The 27,000-nt window shown below is 35.0% G+C and overlaps 1 protein-coding gene across 1 annotated transcript; it reads right to left on the reverse strand.

Annotated features, from left to right (window-relative positions):
* Positions 1-460: 460 nt before the first annotated feature.
* Positions 461-26,682, reverse strand: LOC145664691 (uncharacterized). The gene is made up of 5 exons (XM_081731552.1): positions 26,567-26,682; positions 14,406-14,528; positions 9,392-9,550; positions 6,164-6,413; positions 461-2,950 (listed from the first exon to the last, which is right to left on the reverse strand). The coding sequence occupies exons 2-4, from the start codon at positions 14,455-14,457 to the stop codon at positions 6,214-6,216; spliced, it is 411 nt and encodes a 136-aa protein (XP_081587678.1). The 5' UTR covers positions 14,458-14,528; positions 26,567-26,682; the 3' UTR covers positions 461-2,950; positions 6,164-6,213.
* Positions 26,683-27,000: the final 318 nt, after the last annotated feature.

The following is a 27,000-nucleotide window of genomic DNA, read 5'->3' on the forward strand; positions in this document are numbered from 1 at the left end:
ACATTAACAAAAATAAACTTTTTATTAAATCATCTTGAGATAAAAGTATTCTACAATGAAAATATAATCAGTATTTATTTACAAAAGGCACTTGATAAACTGAAAATGACACTTTTCAGTAATTAGTTTGTGATGTGGTTTATTTCATGGTGTTATCTCCATAAAACATATCAACCATGGTGTATTATTATCAATTATTCAAATGTTTATTTTTTACCTAGGTAAAACGTATTCGCTATGGTGTGTTATAAACAATTATTCAAGTGTTTATTTATTTTTATCTCTATAAAACATATCAGCTATGATATGTTATAATCAACTATTCAATTGTTTATATTTTTACCTCTATAAAGCAAATCAGGCATCGTATGTTATAATCAATTATTCAAGTGTTTATTTTTACCTCTATAAAACATATCGCCCATGATGTGTTATAATCAATTATTCAAGTGTTTATTTCTTTTACCTCTATAAAACATATTACCCATGGTGTGTTATAACTAATTATTCAAGTGTTTATTTTCTTTACCTCGATAAACATGACAGCAATTGTGGTTACAATCAATTATTCAAGTGTTTATATTTTTTTTACCTCTATGAAACATGTCAGTCATGGTGTGTTATAATCAATTATTCAAGTGTTTAACCTCTATAAAACATATCAGCCATGGTGTGTTATAATCAATTATTCAGGTGTTTATTTTTTACTTCTATAAAACATGTCAGCCATTGTATGTTATAATCAATTATTGAAGTATTTGTTTTTTACTTGTGTAAAACATGTCAGCCATGGTGTGTTACAATCAATTATTCAAGTGTTTAACCTCTATAAAACATATCAGCCATGGTATGTTATAATGAATTATTGAAGTGTTTATTTTCTTTACCTCGATAAAACATGACAGCAATTGTGGTTACAATAAATTATTCAAGTGTTTAACCACTATAAAACATATCAGCCATGATGTGTTATAATCAATTATTCAGGTGTTTATTTTTTACTTCTATAAAACATGTCAGCCATTGTATGTTATAATCAATTATTGAAGTATTTGTTTTTTTTACCTCTATAAAACATGTCAGCCATGGTGTGTTACAATCAATTATTCAAGTGTTTAACCTATAAAACATATCAGACATGGTATGTAATAATGAATTATTCAAGTGTTTATTTTCTTGACCTCGATAAAACATGACAGCAATTGTGGTTACAATCAATTATTCAAGTGTTTAACCTCTATAAAACATATCAGCCATGGTGTGTTATAATCAATTATTCAAGTGTTTTTTTAGACTGTTTTGTATTAAGATGCATGATAAATTTATAAAAGATAATACTAGTGATTCTTTTCGTTTTAGTAACTAATTGAACTGAATTGATAATTGCAGAAAGGACATGATTTCGTTTTGTGTTGCTTTGAGATATTAAAGAAAAGTTGTTTAAATCCAGGGCTGCACATCTTTCTTCTACTCAACCTATAATTTAATGTTATGGTTACACCGTTGTAACACCTTCGACATCTGAACTTTCAGTACAACCGTTGCATACATTTAGAAAAGTTCATAAACTAAATTTCAGAAAAAAATATATGGCTAGGAACCTTCCTGTAATCATGGGTTCAATTTAACGTCTTCCCTAAATTTGTCTTAGAAGCTAAGTGAGGCTGAAAGACAAATGAAACAACGTATATTTGATAAAAAAAATATAAATACATTATTTTCAGAAAAGAATGCTTGTTCAAGTGTCAAATAATGAAATACGTTTAGATAAAACTTTATTCTACATTTGGAGAAAAGATGCGACTTTGAAGTAAAAACTCTCACAAATTACATGTCACTTCATATCCTGAGTACTTATCCAACATAAATTTCCCACCTTGCACTATTATAACACTACATCAGTACCATACTGGTAGGTACAATAATATTGAAGACTTATTTCATTGCAAGAAAGTTTTCCTAAAATTCTAATCATGAGTATACACTCAACATAGATACATGAATGAATACACATACATACCGATGAGTATATATAGATTTGTTTGAAATATAACTTTGTTAAAAAGTTTACCATCATTTGAAAAGACCTAAAAGTATGAGCTAACGTTATGAATCAAACATGGTAAATTAACCATTAATACAGCAAGAAGAAGGAATTATTAATTATGACACAAAACACATTAATTAAAATAAGATACAGAATAGTCTCAGTATAACGCGTACAGTGAAGAGATTACACATAATTGAAATTATTACATCTTAGTGTTGTGAACTAATCAAAACGTATTCCGTAACAAGTCGAGTAACAACACTGAAGAGAAGTCACGATACGATCTGGTTTCAAAAACACTTTGATTAACGGTATGTTCTACTGGTTCTCCTGCGTGTCTACGTATTTTAAGAAATGGTATCTTCTAAGAATAAACTTATAATTATTTGAATTATTTTCCTCTTATTATTATTAGAATATGTGTTGTTTGAATTGTGTTCGAGGATATAACGGTGATGTGGTGTATTGGTGGAATGAACCTGTTCAAAAATAGAGAGAATAGTTGTACATAAAGTTTTGTGGTAGTTTAAGATTGGTTATTATGTATGAATATGTTTGAATAGTTCGATTAAAAATGTATATTTACTGTATATGTTCTATAGACTTAAATTCGGGTTTTTAGGAATATATAAAATTGAAGATACTACACTTAACTTTTAGGACTGTCTCCATTGAGGAATTTTGTGTATGATACAAGGGCCCTATATAGAATTTGGTGAAGACATGTTATTTATTAAACAGTAACAACAAAGCGTAATTCGAACAATGATTCATTGATTGTGGCAACAAGATGAAAGTGCGCACCTTCGGCATGAGAGACAGTGATTCAAGTCCCGATGGAATTCACATGGTTCGGATTTCACGTTAGGATTTAGATCCATATCTTCTACAGCCTTGGTCCTGAAAAGAGAAATTGAACTTCAAAGTTACCAACTAATCATTAGTTTGTTTTGGATAAACATTCGAAGAATTAGTATTCATGTATTTGGAAAAAAAATCTAGAACAAGTATTTCTAATTTGAGGAATCATTCGCTTATTTCCATAAAGTTCGAACAATTATTCCTAATTTGAGGAATTATTCAGCTATTTGAATAAACTTTAAACAATTATTCCTAATTTGAGAAATAATTCGACTCTTTGAATAAACGTTGAACAATTATTCCTAATTTGAAGAGTAACTCGGCATTTTGAATAAACTTTGAACAATTATTATTAAAATAAAAAGTTTTGTTTGAATATTCAAACAGAGAAGATTCAAAAAATGTCATTCGAATATTCTAATATATTGTAATTTTAATTCTAATTTTAACACGCTTATTATGTATTTAATGAAGTTCTTATCTTTTAACAATGATGTAAGCTATAGGTACTATGAATTAACTCTGTTTACTGATTTAGTACCTAGCGCACGTCTTGGCTTCTCGTGACCCCGTGTTCGATACATGGTACAGACCATCAAACGTATTACAAGGGTTTGAATTCATTTTAAACTGTAGCCCACGTCTCATAGAGCTTCGGTACTGAAAGGAAACGCCAAACTTCAACAAAAAATCGTGAATATCATTTCAGAGGGAAAAATGAATATAATTCACCTACAAATTAAAGTTATTTGACTTCAGTCAATTAAAGGACGTTTTACGATCTTCTGACCAACTCTTAGTTTAATAACTGACAGATAAATTTATCAAGGAGCTAACTTTGAAATTATATCTTCTACTATCAAAAATTATACATAGAACATATAACCAATATTTATAATCTGCTAAATTGCTTAAGAACTTATAATATCATGCAATTAGCAGTGATGCCCACCCCCTCATGTCCATGACGCACCCCCCTCAATTGTATATCCGTAGGTGTTCTTCCATGAAAAAAAATCTTTTCGATTAATTTTTACACCCCCACAAACATATTTATATAGATTTTTACCCCCCCAAAATATTTCAATGACGCAGTTTTCGTCATAGCCCCCCTTTGTGGGCACCCCTGCAATTAGCCATAAGAACTAAATTTTGAAAGTTAATTAGTATCACAGATGCAAAAAGAAAATATAGACAAATTACTATTTTAAAATGAAATCTTTGAGTGTAACGCCCCACGATTATGTATTTTAGGCTAAGGGAGACGATGATTAAAGCAAGTGAATGATGATGCAAGAATTGGTGGAATGAGAAAGTGGGAGGAAAAGGAAGCCCGAGAAAACCCACGAGCGTGATATTCCCCAGCACAAACTTACCTGGCCGGGGATCGAACCAGGGACTCAATGTACTAAAGGTAAGCACTCTACCACTGAGCCCCCTTATTCCTACTCTAATAAACATTAAAATAATCTTTAAAAAGCTTGCGGAAAATAGATAAGAAGTCAATAATTTGAACATTCGCACTCTTCGTAAGGAAAACTTCTATCTCATCGACCAAGGAACGGACATACTTTTGTCATTTGATGACGTTCATTATTCGGATAGTAGATAGGCCATGAAACGAATGTCTTCCATCCCAAAATGGCAATGGCGTCTGAGCGCAACTTCGTTCTGGCTTACTTTATTGTGATTGTCAATCCGGTAATTCTATATCTCTGGTTAGTGCCAAGAGTGAACTGGCTCCATGAAAAGGGTTGTGGTACAACTCCTGGAAGGATGCCATAAAAATGATACAAATATTGGGAGGGAGCCAACATAAAGTCGTTGCTACAGATATGGGGAGGGTGCCATATTGCTATATTATGGCTGGTATTTCTGGTATTTAATATACATGGTTTGCTATATTACGTATATATTTTTGTGAGCCCAAGGGGGGCCTGAGCCCCACCCTGCCCTCCCCTTCGGGCACCCCTGCTTGGGACTACGCGTAAAAGACAAACTCGTTCAGCATGTTCTTGAGTCACTCTTGGTCGTCCTGTACTCTTCCATTTGCACAGGCAAGCGGTGTTTTCAAATTGATTATACCATCTGTGGATGTTATTATCACTTGCTGAATTGCAAATCGAACTTAATACGGAAATCACGTTGCACTATAACTAAAGATTCAGTCTTTGCAAAATGTAAAACACAAAAAAGCTTTCTGCTCATTTGTCACCATCTTTGCTATTAGCGCTTTGTATTGTCAGACAGAGGAGGCGCATGGTTGCGTACAAAACTGCTTGAGTTGCTCTTTCATTTGATGCATTTTTTTTTTATAATTGTAAGTAAGTGTAATTAATATTACACAAAGCATTAAAACTCCATTTTGAAACACCATTACAATTAAGAAGTATATTCCAGTGTTTTTCGATTTATTTCAAAAATGTTTTACGTGATTTATTAGCACATCTCACGAATTTTAGCCCTACATTAAGGGTCTTCACTACAGCGAAATTAAACTACCGCTAATTCTAGAGTTTTTCTGTAATATCTTCAAAACAAATGAAAAATATTCAAAAAGCAGAAACGTAGTGAACTAGACAATACGATTTTGCATGTGATACTTTTATCACAATTCACCTTTCTGCTTTTGGTATGCCGCTATTTACAGAATCCGCAAAAAATGCTAAATCTACCTACAGTAGCAAATCGAAAGCAGATAGGTGAGTTGTGATAACGATATCACACGCAAAATCATATTGTCTAGTTCAGTACGTTTCTGCTTTTCGAATATTTCTGTTTTGAATATGTTACAGAAAAAAAAAACTTTAAAATTAGCGGTAGTTTAATTTCGCTGTAGTGAAAACCCTTAAGGAAAAAAAATGGAGCTCATATTCGAGTGAATGCAGTTTATAAATAATAATAATAATAATAATAATAATAATAATAATAATAATAATAATAATAATAATAATAATAATAATAATAATAATTGTTAAGAAATCTTTCGTGGTTTGTCCTTTTCATACTTTCTGAACTACCATTCTTATATTACTTTATATTTGTAGTAACGCAAGTTCAGACTCAATTTATTTTCATTTACAAAAGGAGAGATTACTCTCAGATAATTTTCTCAGTTTAAAGAGATCCCAAAATGTAATTCTTGTCAATTTAATATGTTGGACTTCAAAACATAAAATATCATGAACAAGTTATATTCCCAAAGTGAATACCAAAGTAAGCAAAATAATGTGGTGTTTGTTCTACACTAACCATGTATCTGTTTTTATGATGATCTTCGAAACGGACTCAGGAAATTTCAATCACACGTTCGTCTCAGCGTCGGAAATGGCCTTTCGCTCCTCACTGATAGATTTTAGTCTTTGCCGCGTACGTTCTACAGTCTTCCAACACATTCCGTCGTTCCTCATGGTTGCCAACCACGTAATGTAGATAACAACAAATATTAAAGTAATGGCAGCCATCATTCCTACAATCTTCCATTTTATAGCACCACTCAAACCTAGAATAAACAGAACAAAAAGATTGTTTGAGATATAGATAACAAGACGACATTTCCAACACTGACGGTTTTAGTATGTATAAAGTGTTACTTTTTTTCTTTCTTTTTTTTTTTTAAAAAAGTGGAATTCTACTATAGTTGGAGGTAGTGTATTACATCAAATAGGATTAGAAGCTCCCAATTAACATATTTTTGAAAGGTCTGATTTAGACAAGAGCTTAGCTAAATGGTTTTCGATAGAATACGCAATATTTTAAGAAGAGGACACAACTCTGTGTGTATATATACAGGGTGTATCAAAAGTCCAAGCCCATAGGCCAACTCCGTTATGAGTAAAGATACTCAAAAAAAAAAAAAAATGGAAAGAGAGAAAAGTTATTGGAAATGGGTGGTTTTACATCCAAAAGATGGAGGATTTTTTCAATTGCATCTGCCATTTGATCTCCATATTTTAAGGTGCCCGATATTAAATAAATAAATAAAAATAAAAATAAAACGTGAATTCAGTAGGTTCTTTCCTTGGAAAGAAATTCAGGAAGATAACGATATTTTGGATTTCGGTGGAAATGACTGAAACCGTGATATGTTGTAGATATTGTGATCTTGAAGAAAAGTCTCAATGAACACATACACTGATCACTGGCCGTTTGGCCACTACGAGGCCACTGTTTGGAAACAGCCGAAGGTAACGATATTCTGGAATTTTGGTGGAATTGCATGAAACCGTGAAAAGGTTTAGATTTTCTAATCTTTAGACAAAGTCACGAATGGGAGCAAACACCCATCAGTGGTTGTTTGTGAAACATATCCAGTATGTGTATATTTCACTAGCAAAGGATTTTTTTATTGAAAGTAAGTATGATGATTAGACGGACTTTTAGTTGATATTTCTAGACTGCTTTGGCGACTGTAATGGATGGACTTGTCAAGTCAAGGATACAACGATTCTAGCCGAACACTGATCAGAGTATCGAGACAGAGACGTTAATTAGTAGGCCTGTCGTTCAAGTACTAACAAGGTACAGCTCACAGATGACGAGAAGAACCCTAGCAGAAGTAGTGTGACGTAGGTATGGGCTCGTCCACTTTTCGCACGGGGGTTTCAAATGGCACCACAGAATAGCACACAGATAACTACCTGGAGTAGCAGACGACATCTAAGTATAGACCACACCTCAAAAACCGAAAATGGACTTGACCGTGTAGTTGACCTTTCCCCGCTACCCTGTTTTAAGGTTCTTCTCGTCATCTGTAAGCTGTATTCAGCTATGATATTAGCAACAACTGATATTTACATTTTCTTCTACAGATTCGCAACTTTCACCTATGCCCGTCATAAAAAGGATGACTACTTAAGCTAGTACACAACCCGGAAAAGGGATGGAGAGAATAACGGCCAACATCATTTAAGCATAGATAAACATCCCGATATTTACTTTGCGGGACAAAGGAGAATCCTAGCCAAGATGGCCCACGCAGGCCACACCTCCCGAATTAGAACAAATGCTCTGCCAACAGCCCTAAAGTTGCTTGGTAGCCACAACTTAAAACTTTTTCTCAGGATCACATCTACAGCATATCACACTTTCATTCATCTCTACCAAAATCCAGAATATCGTTATCTTCGGATGTTTCCAAAAAAGTGGCAATGTAGTGGCCAAACGATTAGTGATTGGTGGTGGTGCCCATTGAGACTTTTCCTCAGGATCACAATATCTACAATATATCATGGTTTCGGTCGTTTCCACCGAAATCAGGAATATCGTTATCTTCGGCTGTTTTAAAAAAAAGTGGCCCTGTATGGCCAAACGGTAAGTGATTGGTGGTTATACTCATTGAGACTTTTTCCTTAGGATCACAGTATCTACAACATATCACGGTTTCACTTATTTTTACCGAAATCTAGAATATCGTTATCTTCGGCTGTTTTCAAAAAAAATGGCCCTGTAGTGGCCAAACAGTTACTGATTGGTGGTTATACTCATTCAGACTTTTTTTCTCAGAATCACAATATCCACAAGATATCATGCTTTGAAGGAATTCCACCGAAATCCAATTTCCATAAGGATTGTATGGGGTCCTTTCTGTGTCCTCCCTTGCTAATCACAAGACACACACTATACACAGCAGTGAACAACAACCAATCATTGTTCCACACCTACTGAGAACGGAGCTGTTAAAATTACAAAAACATTCTCATGTCGAGATGGAACAGACGTCATTGTAGACATGGAACAATGCTAAGTATTAAATTTTCACCTCCTAGTTTTCTACCAAAGTTTTTGAATATATATATATTTTTTTTCATTTTCCATATTATTGGAAACCTAATCAAGACTTGATATTTGAATCTTCTAACATAAGCGTAAACCATAACTTTCTCCTTTGCATTGCCGCGCACAGCACTCCAGAAATACAAAGGAAACTAGTGTAATCCAATATTGTAACACAAAAGAAGCTTTAAATATCAATTTCTGATTTCAAGGTGGATGCAAGGAGAAATACCGACAACATTACAATAAATGTTGTTATGCCAGGGGCGTAAATAAGGGCCCCGAAGACCCCGCGGGGGGCCAAGCCATCATAGGGCCCCAAATCGTGAAGTGAAACGAAGGGAAGGGGCCCCACTCCAAGCTGTCTGCGGGAGGGCCCCCAAGCCTTTAGTTACGCCACTGTGTTATGGGTTTGTCAGTTTATGTTTGATCCGTTTATACTTTGTGCTTCTATATCCATAAACTGAAGAGAATTTTTAAATAAAAGTTAAGAAAAAAACTATTTTTCTCTTTTTGCCGAAAATCGGGACATTTATACATCCCAAAATTTATTTTCGCGACGCACATGTCGATTTTGGGACGTATAGCAACCCTAACCTAGTGATCTCCTTGAATATAATCCTTAATCATATCTATAATTATTTTATCATTAATTGCTTACAATAGTGAGGAAGGGGGAGGAGAACTTTACAGTAAAATACTCACCAGTGCTACTTTTACGAACTTTATCTCCAAAAAGTTCTTTCATTAGATTTCTATTATTATCTGAGCATTTAGCCTTTTCAGCATTTGCAGCATTTGTTTTAAAAACTTTAAATTTTTCCTCCTTCCCTGGTTTCTTCTCCGCAAGCGAAATACCAAACTCTGTCAAGAAACAAAGAAACAATATTACAAATTTAAAAAATATATACTATGACGTTTATTTAAAAATCAATTAATGAAAGTAGAAACTAAACTTGGAACAAAGGATTGTTCATTATTAAATAATACTCGTATATGAACTAGGATGAGCAAAACCGGTTTATAGAAAAAACGAAACCCGAAACACCGACATTTCGGTTTTCTGCAAAACCGGTACGGGTTTTCACCGAAACCGGTTTCAGTTTTCTCCAAACGCAGTTTCTTTTTTTTTTAACCGGTTCAGTTTTCATCGAAACTGGTTTCGGTGAAACTTTTGGAAAACACATAAAACTATTTCTCTGGAAACGGATTCGGTTTCCGGAGAACAACAAAACACTATTCTGGTCAGAAATAGAACAAATTTGGAAAAAAAGGAACCGATTTTGAAGAAAACCGAAACCGGTTTTAGAGAAAACCGAACCAGTTTTTTGAGAAAACCGAAAACCTAAAAACCGGTTTTTGTGCCTACCACTAATATGAACTATGACAAATATTCAACAAATTCGTGACAATGCATCTACCTTAAATGCTTGTGTTAACAGCCAGACACACTCTTCTTTATGCAAGCCTATATTTCAGAATGTCGAAAGTATATTACTTTTAATCTTTAAAGCAGATCAAATTCTTTTTCGTCGCAATGTCAATAAGGAAAATTTAATTTGAGATCTGCTTGCAAGAAATCTTGACTTTTTCAAGTACAGTGACGAGTAATGAACCAGACACTCGCAGGTGATGTAATGTAAACATGAAGGTCTTTTATTGTAAAAGCCATCGTGCACAGCATTTAGTGGGAAACATCATGATATTTTTTTTAATATCATGAAAATTATCTCAAACAGTTCAAAGATTGCTTGAAAATCGTTTGCTACTAGCATGAAATCAATGCAGGTTATCTTCAAGAAAAAAGAGCGTAGCAAATGTCAGCAGGTGTGCTGGTGTTTCGTGAGAATGCATCTGTCCACAAATAGCATAAGACACAGAATCCAATCAGAGACCGCAGATTGTAAAAGCTAAATCATCCACCCTTCTGTTTTAAGATGAGCCAATCCCTCGAATCAAAATGGAAGAAAGGTTTTGCCCATATTGAGATTACTTACCAAGGGCGTCGATTTCTCTGTAACTTTGGCGGGTGCCTATTCATTAAAAAAAATACATATAACAAGAAATATTACATATAAAAATACATATTCATAAAAATACAGGGGGGCCCACATGAGCATTGGGCCCCCCGGTCCCCCAGGATCGGCGCCCTTGTTAGTTACAGTTGCTAAGTGTAATCGTTAGATGCATTTTTCCTATTCGATAGATAACTTACTGAGCGTTCTTTACTCAGGTAGATAACTTATCGTAGTTTCAGTAGAGTATTGTTTAGGGAACTTTAACTAGTAAGTGACAATTGGAGGAAGACAATATTATTTTTTAGTATGGATGTGGAAATTTGTTCTTTTTTAATAGGTGTGTTGAATATTTGTACAACAGTACGTTATATATTTGTATATTTTTCTACTTGTAAATCCTTATTTTATTAGGGCGTAAGATATTTTAAAATATGTACTAGGCTGATTATGTAATTCGAAGAAGAAATAGAAAAAGAAATATGTTAATTATAATATCGATATAAAAGGATAGTATTCATATGTTTTATGTGTTTTAAATAATATGATTTTGGAATGTCGTTGTCAGGACAACAACAAAAAAAAAATAAATAAATAAAATAAAATAAATGGAATTTTATTCAACGAAGTTGGTATTTTAATGGCTCAATAATGTAAAAGAACCGTTCTAATTGTAATTTAACAACGTCCATTTTCATTATCGAGTCTTCATTAGAATTGGATCCCTTTTATAGTGATCACAACGACTCATAAAGCCTGGGCACTGCACGAATCATAGAACAATTTTCTCTCACGTACGATGCATCGGGAGAATTCGGCACGATTCGTGGAGCTGTCTTCCTAACGGTCACTTGAGAAAAAGTGGAAGTAGCAGAAGTGCAGCAACAACGTTGCCAAACTTAGAAGACATGACGAACGAGCGACAATAAACAGTATTTAAACAATTATAACACGAACACTAAAAATTAGTTGAATTAAACAGTAACAATAATAAGAGTCTAATAGTAGAAATATAAAACGACAACAACAATAATAAAAAAAATAAACAAAACAAAATTTAGCAGCAACCCACTACACCAGTACCGTGCCGTGGAAAATCAGTTCCTGGGGTGAGAGTATACGACGTACATATAAGTGAGGTCGACAGACCAGCCGCGAAGCGTAAGAAAATTTTCAAAAATACACCCTGTTTTTTTTTCCCATGATTTTGAGCATGTTCTATTACTTTTTTTCCTTCCATTTTATATATATATCTGCACATGCATTTTCCTAACATAAGTAACTTTATAGGACTACTTCCCATAGCAGGAAGAGTACATACTAGTACATACTAGTTTGTACTATGTTGACAAAACAATAATTTTCCAGATATTTTTTCTCTTTTCCTTTTCTTTTTTCTAGTGAATTTAGCGCCCCTTTACTTCGGCGCCCGGGTCCGTCGACTTGCTCGCCCCCCTCACGGCATGGCACTGGACTACACTGCATACTCAAAACACTCAGATGTTTTCCATATAACACGAGAGACGGACGATACTGGCAAAATTTCGTTAGATGAGGGTTGACGCCCGGGACAAACTCTTGCGTTCTGTTGGATGCTGAAATTGGTAGATCTAGGTCAAGCTTCACGGCTCCTCGCGATCGCTTTAGTTCAACGCAAATTCCGAACCACATTGTACTTCGTGTTTCCACCGAGAATTGAAGCCATCCAAAACGGTTGGGAAAGTTTAACGTAACACTGAGGAAGCATTTTTCTTGTTTAAAATTAATGTTTTCATTTAATTCTTATTTAGAGAACACTGCAATTTATGAAGTATTGTAATCTGGATGAGTCTTTCAGCCAACAAGAATGTTTGTCTTTTTGATACTATAAAGTATTTTACCTTACACATAGAACAACCTCCTGATCTTACTGTATACATAAATTTTAATTTTAAATATTTTTTTTTAAAAAAATAATGTTTTAAAAAATTGACGTATTTCTTTCTTCTAAACGTAGTTTGCAGATTTAGTAAATAGAAGGTACTTATATATACATAATATCCAAACCATTCAAAAGATAGGAATAAAAATATGCCACTTCTCATAATACTGATAGGTACCAAGAAATAATACAGATTTACTAAAAGATAAGAATATTATCATATATGTACAGGGTGCTTCAAAATGATCTTCCCAACTTTGATCGTGTATAAATTAGAAATGAGGATAGATAGAAAGATGTGATTGAATGTATAATGTTCACACATACATCTAAAATTTTGTTTTATACCATCACTTCCAACAAATCTATCTTCTCTAATTTCTTTTGTTTTTATCTTTGCAGGTTAGGCAGTGACGAAAATGGCCACCCTCCAGGAGATGGCACAGTGTGAGGAATGGTGGATAGAGACCAAATCTGTCATCCAGGTCCAACGGAACTTCCGGAAGCGTTACAAATGCACATCCCCATTACGTCTGACCATCCGGCAGTGGTACACGCAGTTCAAGGAAACCGGAAGTGTCACGAAGAGGACGAGTTTTGGACATCCCTTCAACCTGATCACAGACCAAAGCACAAAGCATTTGCAATTGAGATTCTGAATCGCACTGACGAGGACCCAGACTTTCTTACAAAGGTTATGTTCTCAAACGAAGGATGCTTTCATGTGTCCGTGATGGTAAACCGACACAATGTGCGGATATGGGGCTCAGAGAACCCCCACGTAAGCTGGGAAATTGTGCCAGACAGTCCAAAGGTAAACGTGTGGAGTGGTCTGCTTCATTATTGTGTGGTGGGACCGTTTTTCTTTGAAGAGGCGTCAATCATTGCGACTGTTTATCTGGACATGTTGGAATAGATTGCATTTCCATATTCGAATACTTACAACCTGACATCCTGCTGCAGCAGGACAGTGCCCTTCCTCAGTGGGCATCAATCGTTAGGTAGACTTCAGACGACACATTTCCAGGTTGCTCGATTGTTCGAGGAGGGCCCATTGCCAGCCCCCCATGGTATCCGGAATAACCCCACCAGATTTTTGTGTTTGGGGCTTTCTGAAGGATGATGTCTACAAGAACCCAGTGTGAGTCCGGGGGGCGCTCTCAGAGCTCCGGGGGTCACTACTGATATTATTCTATTATATTATAGACGTATTATTTTGGTCTGCTCTGGGGGGCACTCTCAGAGCTCCAGGGGGGGCAGTTCCCCCCAAAAAGCAGGTCTGGAAGAAACACTGCCTGCAGGAACTGGGAGCTTGAATCGGCATAGCACTTGAACACGTCACGGAGGACATGCTAGGTAGGACGTGAGCGGAATTGGAATATCATTTAGATATTCTGGGTGCTACAGATGGTTCACACATTGAACTCTGTTAAACGGCTAGCAAAACTTTAGATGTATGTGAACATTATGCTGCAAACTGCATCTTTCCATCTATCCCCATTTCTTACTTATACGCGATCAAAGTTGGAAAGATCATTTTGGAACACCCTATATATTTACCCAAATCACACAAGAGTATAAATCTCAATTGTGTAAAATGTTGCATAAATGAATTAAAAGATTCACTAGTTTTTCTTTCCTCTTTCTAAAGTATGTGGAACTTTTCAAGGCACTTATTGCCTCCCAAAACTCTTATCATTTCTTTACGAAAATTGTCTTTTAAACATGCATGCATATAAACTATTGAGTTTCTGTAAAAAGGCATAAACAATTGAGAACTTACCAGATATACATATTAGGAACGTAAGGCATAAAATGCAATGAAGTGATGTCATTCTTATGGAAATTTCAGTCTTGATTTAGTTATATGCTTATCGCTCTCAATTAAGGTTTCAGTTTGAAGGCACTGAAATGAACAAAACAGTTACTGATCGAATAAATGTTAGTTATCTTGACTCTTTGAATGTTTGAATGCTTTATATAACATTCATACTCTTGCAAATTACCTATAATATTTGTTGTATATACTTTATAAGCAGAAGATAGTATTACCTTATCATACATAAAATTAAACTGGACAATTTTAATTGCATGTAAGATGAATTCATATTAGTATGTTCGACATTTACTATTCTCTGAAACCATATTAAAAACTTTCTTGAAAGTAGTATTTTGATGTAGTTTCTGCGATATTAGAAAATAAAATCAGATCAACTTTTCTTATATGCTCCACCATTTCAGCTTTCTACTTAAAGGATACACGTATGAATTAGATCTTTAGTTACTTGCATATAGAATATTAACTTATCTTCATAGTGATATATACAGTATATTTACTAATGGTAGTAATTACTTCAGTTATTTGGAGTATTATGTTGTTTCACTGTCTAACGCAAATTTGAAAGTGTCTGTACTACATAATCGGCTATTTTCCCCTTACACTCTACAGATGGATTTATTTCAGTACCTATCAACCGGAGTGCCGCGGCACATTAGTGAGTGTAGATGACTGATCAGAGCCACGAATCTAAGAAAATTGTCAGTAGCTGTTGATCTAACATGAGCACATTTTTGAGAATTTTCGTTGTATAGTTAGCTTTTCTACCATGGAAAATGTTTTGAAGACTATTGGCACAAACTAGCCAGAAACTCTTGATGATTGTACTCTTTCGAGGATACTGCTTTTGAGACTTCTTATCTCTGAGAAAATGCCATGATTCCTCAAGAGCCTAGATATAAAGGTAAGGGCGTTAGGGGAATCTCAACACAAAATAGGTCGAAACTACTGCGCACTTTTACACTAAATCTCGAATATTCAACACTGGATCTAAAGGTGATATTCCTGGAATATTTTGTGCTATATGTGTGGTTAAGGTTTCAGCCTGGAAAACTTCAGTCAGGATGGCGGGCAGCGGGTTATACCAATTCTGAGATGTTTGCCACTACACAACAAGGTCAGGAAATGCTATTTTCTCAGAAACAGCTCAACCCCATACTATGGTATAATTCATACCTCTGGAAAAAATCGAGGATAGTTTACTGTTGAGAGCGGGTTTTCTGGACGATTTTCTCAAAAACGACTCAGGCAATTTTGATTTTGTTAATATTTCATAAATAAATGTATTATTAATAGCTGTATAATATTACATACATTATTTCTTACGAAAAAATTCAGAAGAGGTAGATTACTCTTGGAGTGAGATTTTTTTAAAAACTATTTTCTTAAAAACGACTCAGGTGATTTTGTTTAAATTTCATAAATAAATATATCATTAATATTCCTATTACGTTGCTTAAATTATTTCCATAAGCATATCCACAAGACTTAGTTTACTCTTGGGGTGAAATTTTTGACAGCTCTGAGAAATACGACTCATGCGATTTTATTGACATTTGATAAACAAATATTTCATTAATATTGCTAATATATGGTATCTACGAGGGATAGTTTACTTTCAAGGACGTTTTCTTTGGGAGAAGCCTTCCGAAAATTCCGTATAATTTTGTTGGTAATTCGCACACACACACACACACACAAAGCTTCATTAATAAATGTAGCACAATATGATTCAGGGGCGGATACAGGGGCAATCGCCCCCCCAGAAGAGGAAACTTTCTTATTTTATATATATAAATAAAACCCATCTCAAAGTTTGGAGCCCTTAAAAGTAGTAGTATGACAACCCACCGCCCCCCCAGAAGTCGGTCCTGGATTCGCCCCTGATATGATTTAAGGTTAAGAAATTGGAGCGAGAAGGTTTACTACTGGATCGTACCTTTTTTATACAATTGATGAACGTAATATTTAAAGATATTAAATATTGTGCCAAGTATGCCCTATTAAATAAAGAACCACTCAACTTCAATAATAGAACAAAATTGGTAATTTTTAAATCGGAAACTAATTTTTTAATGTAATATAATATTTTCCATTTAAATTTGGAGTGCAAGCAAGGAACCTTTTTTGACGAAAATACTCTAGCTTTAAAAGTGTGACGTGAACAACTTTACACAAGCCACTAATTTTCAATATTATTCTGAGAGCAAAGGAAAATACCGTGAAAAAATGTTTAGAACTAAAGTTTCTTTATTTTGTGCACTTCCCAAATCTGAAACAAAATGTTAACACATATTCAATTTTAAAAATTTGCGTTCCAGTCTGTTATCAAAGTTGAATTGTCTTTATTTCATAAAACATCCAAGATTTTACATGATATTTAATATTATAAAAGTCATGTTTCTCAATTTCAGAAGGGGTGAAGGAGTGATTTTCTGTGTATTCATCCAAATTTTACATTACATTTGTAATGCAATTTTGAAGCCAGAGGATCTACTCTATCAAAAGAAAAGTTTGAAATAACAATTCCCTTATTTTCCTACTTGTACAGTGAAGCTGGATCAAAATTTACCACTTTCTGTTAAAACATGACTGCCTCTTGGGAAAGACCACTTTCAGTCGCACTTTGCTAAGAGTCCCAGTTACAATTATTATTTATTTACTATTTTAGGTAAGAGACTAATTTAAAATTGTCTTTTTATTTGGTACTTTAGCTAAGAAATCAATTTACAATTGAAGCACGTGACCAAATGACGCATTTCAGTGATTCTCAGGGAGACGAAGAAAACTGTGCTATGCTTGGATGAACAACATTGCATCGCTCAGAATTTGGAAGTATACTAGTGCCATATCCTGGGAAACTGAGAAACCAGCCTTTTAGTAGAAGCCAGTCATTTTCTATAGAGCATGATTCCAGTGCTAATTCAATACATTCCAAAATGTGCTTTAGAACATTATTCAGTGCAATGCTTTATCTTTTATCTACTACTGTGACTAAGAGATAAAATTATTTTTTATTTAATACTTTAGCTACGAAACCTACGTAGGATTATATTTTTAGTTACTTCTTTAGTTAAGGGACTCCTTGATAATTACATTTCATAATTTAGTATAAAGTTCAAAATTTAGGCATTGAGGTCCAGTTTGACGCGTCATTTATTAGTCATATTTGTAATAACACAATTTTATAGTACATATCGTACGTATAGCTATATCGTCTTATTTATAAGATCTGTAAATCTTACATGATTTACGAAGTGGTATGAACCTTCCTTGATGTCTAGCACACGTGTAGCTAGATACGTGTCTTTGACTCTTTAGATCTCAAGTTCGAATCCTAGTGGGACGATCAAACGAACTATAGTGGTTCAGATCCCACTTTAAACTGTAGGTTTCGTCCTATGTAGTTTTGCTGCTGAATGAAGAAGTAAATATAAATCAATCAATATATCAACGAAGCAGTAGAGTTTTATAAGGATCAGTCATACTCGGCGAATGGCAATAAACGAAAAGATATGTATTAATATCTCAATACTCTTTTTCATTAGCAACAAATGAATTCAAAACTTTTCTTACTGTGATACTTGGCGACGGATTCACTAGGTGAAGAAATATTTGTTACTTCAGTTGAGAAATATCTTTTTGTTACTTTGACTCTTTTCATGATTATCCTCTTATTTATTACTTTAGCTAAGAGACGTTCTTCAGTTATGTTTTTATTTGTTTTTTTTAGATAAGAGACTCATTTATTTGCTACTTGAGATAAGAGGAAGGGAAGATTATTTTGCGGTACCTTGAATAAAGAGTTGACGAACTCATAAAATTATTCGTGTGGAGTATTCTATTGTATGGACATTACGCAAAAATAATGGAAGCTTTTGAAATGTGTGCGTGGAGAAGAATAGAGAAAATTATCTGCGTAGAGAGGAAACGAATGAGAGGGTGTTAGAAATGGTCGGGAGAGAAGAAGAATTTTAGTTATTATTAAGAAGAGGAAGAGAAACTGGTTAGGACATTGGTTGAGAAGGAACTTGTATCATGAGGTACATGCTACGTGCAGGAAAGAGAAGGAGAAGACGAAAGCTACAATTAATGGACAATATCAATACAGAAAAGTTGTACGTGAAGACGAAGAGGTTAGCGGAAGAACATAATGCATGGAAGCTTCTCAGTTGCGGCAAGTGACCTGCCAGCAATGGAAGAATACGTATGATGATAATGAGATAAGACAGTCACTTATAATTGTTTATTTGCTACTTTAGCTAAGAGATTTATTTACAATTAAGCCTATCTTCTCTTATTTGCTACTTCAGTTAAGAGATCCATTCATAATTATGTTTTTGTTTGTTATTTTGTAATATGATGAAAAATTCTTATGACTGAATGCGTGGAGACAATGCTTCACTCTCTCTTATGCTTTGTGTCCAGACCGAAAGTAGGTCTCTTATAAATGTTTAGTCAGCCCCAAGCACATAGAAGTCACATGGAGATAAAATCAGGGCTATGGAACAAGAGTTCCCAAGCGGCATACTTTTGGCCTTATGGACCTAGTGTTGTCTTGGAGTGGTGTTAGAGATAACGCATCTCCTTAGGAGATAACTTCTTGATTTGATTTTAAGTTTAGCGTCCCTTTCAGTAACGAGGTTATATGAGACATGGACCGACAATTCAACGTGGGATCCGACCCACATGAACTCCCGTCGGGAATCGAACCTGGGTCTTCCATGCCAAAGGCACGTACACTAACCGCTTTTACACAAGTGAGCTAGAGATAACATCTTTTTGATAATGATGATGAGTTGGTGTACCTTACTCCAAGGATTCTGCACATATATACAGGTTCACGATTTTCAAGAATAAGAATACCTTTTGATCACATCTTTTTGAGTTTCATTTGATGCCTGTCACACAAACATAGAAGTATATGCATTATATGAGGGACACCAAAGTAAACTCAAAGCAAGCTGATCAAACGATATCCTTATTTTTAAATGTATATGTAGTGTACTTAAAAAAATAAAGCTATCGTTTGCTCAGCTTCCTTTGAGTTTCATTTGATGCTCCTCGTATATACGAATAATTTGGACAATACAGTTTGCAAATATAAGTGATACAGCGTGTCCCAAAAGATACGTTACAACTTCAATGTCATATAGCTCGACTTGTAATTAACTTACTGTTAGAGAAACAAAGTAAATGTTGTCTGATGGATCAACTTAAAAAGTTTTTTATGTCAGGTAATCAATAAATGTTTTGCCTTTTCATGTAATAGGAGCAATCTAAGTGAAAAAGAGGTTTTTCTTTCTGTTTGGAGGGTGGCAAGAGGCCATAAACAAATCTACGAATGGAGTCAGCACAGGAAAAGGCACAGTGTTTAGCTTGGTTTATTGAAGCGAAATCAGACACCGAAGTTCAGAGAAATTTCAGAACGCGATACGGGAAACCATTACCCTCTCGGCCTTCCAAAAGAAAATGGCACAGAAACTTCATGGAAATATACAGTGTGGATTTGAAGCACAAGTAGGTAGGCAAAGGAAAAGTGACGAAAATACGGAGAGAATTTGACAGATTTTCCAGCGTACACCACAGAAGTCTATTCGTAAGGCATCAGAAGCAGGCCCGTATCCAAGGGGGTCTAGGGGACCGGCCCCTTCCCTAAATTTTTACTACTCCCCTAAAATTTTCACAGTATGCTTGCAAATGAACTATAATACGGTGAGGAAATATAATATTGTTGGATCGCCCCCCTAACTTCTACAGCTCCCCTACGTTTTTGGGTTGGCTACCTGCCTGATCAGAAGAACTGCAAATCTCACGTACAACAGTGGATAGTGTACTCCGAAGGCATCTTGATCTGTTCCCGTACAGATTGTAATTGTTTCAGGAAATCAAACCAGATGACAAGCTAAAACATGTTGCATTTGCTGAGAACATTATTGCATATGTATAAGGGATCAAGAATTTATGAAGCACGTTGCATTTTCAGATGAATCATGTTTGGGAAACACACATAACATGCGTATGTTGGGCTCGACCAATCCACATGCTGTAAGGGAGGTAGTGCATGATAGTTCCAAAGTTAATGTCTGGTGTTGCATGTTAGTTGACTACATTATAGAGTCGTTCTTTTTCACCGAAGAAACAGTGAATGCCCCAAATTATTTTGAGATGCTTGGGATACACCTATATTTTATACTACAATTACTTGTCCGGCAACCTTACATTCTATTCCAGCAAGACAATGCACCTCCACACTGGGCTTTGTCAGTGAGACATCTCCTTAACAGGACTTTCCCAAGGCGTTGGATTGAAATAGATGGTCCGATTCCCTGACCTCCTCGATCTCCTGACATTACACCTTTTGATTTCTTTTTATGGAGTTATCCAAGGACCTAGTATACCGTATACCAATCCATGATGTTGCTGATTTAAAGGCAAGAATAACGGCAGCTATTGAGACATTTGACGTTGACATGTTAGATCTGATTTGGACCGAGTTGGAATATCGACTAGATACCATCAGATATCGACTAGATACTGCCACCAGGGGTGCGCATGTAAAACTCGATTAAAGAACCAGGGAAAAAACTAAGAATAGGTGCATCAGACAAACTCTACTTTGTTTCTCTAGGTTAATTACAAGTCGAGCTATTAGTTGAGACGAGACAGTCTATTGTCTTGTTGACAACACCAATTCTGAGCCATTGAAAATGTATTTGTTATTCGACCAAATGAAACAGGCCTTCAGAGTAAAAATGAGTTTCCAGTTAAAAGTTGCGCCCAGGCTAGTAACTCTAGTATAATTATGTTTTTATATTATTATTATTATTATTTAATAAATAAATATACATTATGTTTTTAAAAATCCATTGCACATATGCAAATGAATATTTTGAAACTAATTGGATATTCTAAGCTTTTTTGTTTAACGTCTCACGATTATGAACCGAGGCTAAGTGAGATTGTGATGGCAAGATGGATGATAACAGTGAAATGACGAAAGTTGAGGAAACAGCAGAAAGCTGAGAAAAACCCAGTACACGATGTATATCCATCAGAAAAGCCATTTGGTGTGAACTGGGATCGAACCAGGAACCCACGCGTCAGAAGTAAGCTCTCTACCATTGAGCCACCGCGGCCTCAATATTCTAAAGATATTCGCATATTTCTTCATATGTTTAAAGTTAGGAATTATTTTAGCATTGTTAACGACCTGGATCGGTTATTTTGTGTGTATTGGACGAAAACCCGCACTCAGCATTACACTTACCCTCTAAGAAATGGTAATATTAATGCCATTTATCCCTATTTTTTCGACAATTGTGACAATAATTAAGTGTCTGGAAACTCAATATGTATCCCATTACAAGTCACTCGAAATTGTTAAGAAAACATCTGCTTTAAGTTCTGTCCTAGAAAAAAAAATGTTAATGAGAAGTTGGGTAGGGTACTTACATAAGCTCAAATTCAGGATTAGGAAATACCGATCGATTTATTGATTAGAGTTTAGCGGCAGCGAAGTTATATGAGACGTTGACTATAGCTTAATGAAATCACATGGGCTTGCACCAGGGTTCGAACCCAAGTCTCCCGTGCCAAAGACGTGCACGCTAACCACATTAGCCACGAGGAAGAGCAAGGCAAGATCGAATCAGTCATCCAGTACATGTGTTGTATCAGCAAAATTTTTGCTGCCAGGTAAATGTTTCAAATATCATGTGTGACTGTGCAAATATTGTCAACATCATCAATTAATGTTAAAAGATCATTTTTGATATATAAAACAATTTTGGCAGACAATAGACGAAGTTCGTCACCAGATAAATTCGAAGTAGTGTACTGTGGTAATTCACTCCACACAGAGTAATCATGTAAACAAGTAAATATAAAGCTTTTTTTCTATTTGTAACGGAAATTTTTTAGAACTTTTTAGTGCATATAAATCCGGGCCCTCGTTCATTATAGTGCGAGAATTTTGAATCTGTGAGGAGATGGGTGGATCAACTAGTGTTTGTTTAACTTCTCTCCTCAGCACCGATGCTATATAAGAATTGATCTATTGTTTAAGTGGTGTCCGAGTTACGGATAGGTGCTGATTGCCACGGGTGCTGACTGCCACAGCCAATTATTGGTGCTGACTGCCACGACTGTCGCTGATTGCAAATATGAAGGTGCTGACTGCCACGACGGCGTGCTGACTGCCACGAGCCTGGGAGAAACTGTATTTGGAAAGAGAGGAATTAATCCCTCATACTAAATTTATGATTATTAATTAATTTAGTAATCATCACAGCAAATCTATGTGGCATCCTATAAGTTACAAAGTTGCTCACTAAGTGGAACGACATACACTTGGATGTTTATAAAGGGATTGTCTTTTCTGTTATATGTACAATTTGCACATTTCATTGTTTATATTAATTGTTTTATTGTATTATTTAATGGATATGATGGTCTGAAGCCAGCTGACAAGGGAAGTTTGGGAGAAGCACTCGCCTGCAGAGAAATAGGCATGTCATTTGAAGGAGCAATTCATGCTGATTACAACAGGTAATAAAACTCCTGTACATTGAGAACTGTTCGAGATATTCAGCTTGGAAATTTATGGGAGAAAATGAGTGCATGCACGTTTCAATGCGTTAAGTATTCTCATCCATGGCGAAGCCTGATGGTTTGAAATTGCTATTGCTTGATCACTGGAGTCCATTCGCAGACAAATTGTCCATTATAGGTTGCATGACGGATGGCAAAGACCTAATGGTTGAGAAGATACCAAAGAACTGCACACGATTTGTGCAACCATTTTATGTGTTTTGATTCCGATCAATCAAAGATGATAGCAGGAGATTTGTACATAGTATGAATCTTCTTCATCTGGACGTTATAATGTACTAACGAAACAATCAAATAAAGTTCGTGTCCATACGAATCACTTCCGATCACCGCGATACATAGGATTGTTTCAGTTTGCGTTCTGCACGGCAGGTTACGAACAAATTATAGGCATATAACTTTTGAATCACTTTGCTTTTTGCTTTAGTTCTGCGAACTGTTCTCTTGACGGATGCAACACAATTGCACATATAAAATGTTCATGGTGCAAGGGAGTACTTTTACCTGCGTCATTTCTTCATAAAACAAAAGAACAAGTGATCAATTTTCATCTCTAACCTATGATTATTGTGAACAATGTAATGACTAATTATATCTAACAAACCCGTTAGTTATTGCGAAACACTTTTCTTCTGTTATTTCCGATAGCTTTCAATTCGTATGTCAATATTCATTACTAATTATGTTGTACTTAACGCGTATAAATGCGTATATCCTCATTTTCTCATATAAACTTCCAAGTTGAATATCTCTAACCGTTCTCAACCGTACAGGAATTTTATTAGCTTATTATAATCAGCATAAATTGGGACTTCAAATGGCATGCTTAGTTTCTCTGCAGGCGAGTGCTTTCTCCTGAACTTCCCTTGTGAGGTACAGCCAGCAGTGCTTTTTTGATGAAACTTTCAAGAGCTGCTCGAAACAATTTGCACAGCTGTACACAGTTCATGCTGACATAGGGAGTTCAAGTGAGAATACATAAATCGTACCAATTTTGTACGCGCCGCTCCCTGACAAAACTGAAAGTACACTCATGTCCAAAATTATTGTCTCATATCTATAACTGTCTTCATGTAAGAATATAATTTGATAATTTTGCAGAGTACTTTTAATACTTATATTATGTGTATAATCAGGAAATTTTTATTTGTGATAAATTTCATAGGAAAATAATTATAAATACGAAAATGATAATGAGTAAAATAAAATGTAACTAAATGGACAAGAAAATTTTATTTTCGTTTTATTGTTCTTATTTACTGCTCTTTTGACATGAAATTTACCACATACTTGTCTTTGCCGATTATACACATATTAACATTATAAGAAATACCGGGCGAATTCGTTATCAAATTATATTACTAGAACAACATATTTATAATCATGTGACAATAATTTTGGACATGAGTGTACATACAGAGACCTGTTTACCTTTGTTAGGTGTTGGTCTGAACAATACGATCCTAAGGATCATCTAGTTTCTTTCATGCTTCTTGGCGTCCGGTAATGTTACGTCTAGCAACTTTCTCTCAGGCTTGTGGCAGTCAGCACGCCATCGTGGCAGTCAGCACCATGATATTGGCAATTAGCGCCAGTCGTGGCAATCAGCACCAATAATTGGTTGTGGCAGTCAGCACCGTGGCAGTCAGCACCCCACCCGAGTTACTACCCGGAGTTTTATACGAGACAAATGCTTCCATCGGGATCAAACCCGGAATCCTGTAGGCGAAAAGCACACGATAGCCACTTGGCCACGATCGAGTTGAAGGAATACTACAACAAGCTATGGTGAACCAGAATATTTTACCATTTATATCGTACGAGATAAATTGCCTTAATATTGTGATATTTGTCATTCATTTGAACTTTTATCTGGCCTTTCTATCTGAAATCTTAATTTTCTACATTCTTGTAAATCCACGGACTAGGCCTACTAAAGCATGAAGTGAGTGACTGTCTTAAGCAATTTACGTTGTTTAAAAAAAAAATAAAGTGCGAAATTTTGGAAAATTATAGTAGTCCCATAGGCAGTGACAATTTTGTATTGGCTTTGCATGGGTTTAAATTTTCAGTGGTCACGCTTACTACGTACTGTATAACCTCTTCGTGGTTCGCTCTCTCACGGGTTAGGGCACGGACTCACTAAAATCATTTAGAGCTTGCACTCGCTCGCCCCTAACCTCAAAGAATCTCTCGTACACTTGGGCTCAGGCTCACTAATTTTGTTTGGACTCGAGCTCGATGTCCTCAATAGGGCTCGGATGAAATTTTGAGTCCGAGCCTGGTTGAGCATGAGTTCTGGAATCACGAGTCCAGCACTCGCTAGTTTGAACACGCCTGATCGTAGCAGATGATATAATAGAAGGAAAAAAATACTCGCTACTCCTCTTTAGGCCAGTGGTTCTCAACCTTTTTAATTGACGACACACTTTACCGAGCGTTTAGTAGGGATGCGCACGAGACGAGTCGAGACAGGATTTTCCTGACAAAATTCGAGTCGAGACACGACTCTTCCAATAGAAAAATATACATTTTTCGAGTCGAGACCACTTTTACAGCACATTTTCGAGACGAGACAGCCACAAATCTTGTCTCGTGCGCATCCCTAGCGTTTAGGACATCACATTTGTTTGATATTTTTATAAATAATAATAATAATAATAATAATAATAATAATAATAATAATAATAATAATAATAATAATAATAATATATTAGTTTTTATAATGACCCTATGTAGCACTGAGCATTATTGCTGCCGATGAAGGTGTTGACTGGTACAGTCTGTCTCGATTTTAAGAAATTAATATAAAATTTTACATGATTTTTAAATTCTTAAAATTACTGACACACTTTAAGGGACTGCTTGACACGTCAGTGTGTCGCCACACATCGGTTGAGAACCATTGCTTTAGGCATTGGGCTATCAGGATCTGAAATCTAAATTTGTCTATGTTTAAACATTCTTGAGTCTGTAATTACGTATAAGCGTCTCATCCTTTCGGAGTTACGTCAACGCTAAAAATCCACTTCAGAGATTTATTTCAATAAACAAACTCTGTTGTGCTATCTTACACATGGAGTTCACTTTTAATTCTTTCGCGATTTTCTTTACTTTAATCGAATTCGGTTTGCTTACCAAAATAATATATTAGCAATAAAAAGATTTTAACTTCACTACCACTGAAAAAAAAATGTTATATCAGTTCATAAGAACCTGTTGATCTACGCACTCAGTGAAGAAAAAAGAATAATTCAAATGATTTATTTTGGATTTATACTGTTTGTCACTCATAAATTCAATTCAATACTTCAATCATTTCTGCTGTTATGCTAACACATACCTACATAACTGTTCATCTTCAAAATAAATTTAGAGCAAAACGTCGTACATTTACGAATACATTTACAATGAATCGTTTTCTTGTTAAAAAAATAATAAACGTTATTAGAAACTAAAATTTAATTATAGGTAATTGAAAAATGAGAACATACCTGCCAGTATGAATACACTTCACTAACCACATATCTAGAAATACACATTGGACGCAGCACAATTTTCCAATGCAAAAAATCTATTGAAGACACGTCAATTTGAAGTTCTGGAAAGCAGTGTTTCCCTGCATGACTGAAAAATAATCGTTGTTATTTGAACATCCTTCATTAGACTTTTAAATTCATTGTGTTTCCTCCACAAACTTATCATAAATATTGTCGCTATATACAAATATGTAACATTTTCATACATCACATTTTCATCTCTGGACTGATATATCTATAGGTTAACTTCTCTTAAGCTGATGCATAAATTTTGATTTTTTTTATTTATTATTATTATTATTATTATTATTATTATTATTATTATTATTATTATTATTTTATTTATTTATTTATTTATTTATTTTTTTGCGCATAAGTGAATCGTAACC

This window comes from Thermobia domestica, chromosome 11 (genome assembly GCF_964235325.1).
Source record: "Thermobia domestica chromosome 11, izTheDome1.hap1.1, whole genome shotgun sequence".
NCBI classification, from domain to species: domain Eukaryota; kingdom Metazoa; phylum Arthropoda; class Insecta; order Zygentoma; family Lepismatidae; genus Thermobia; species Thermobia domestica.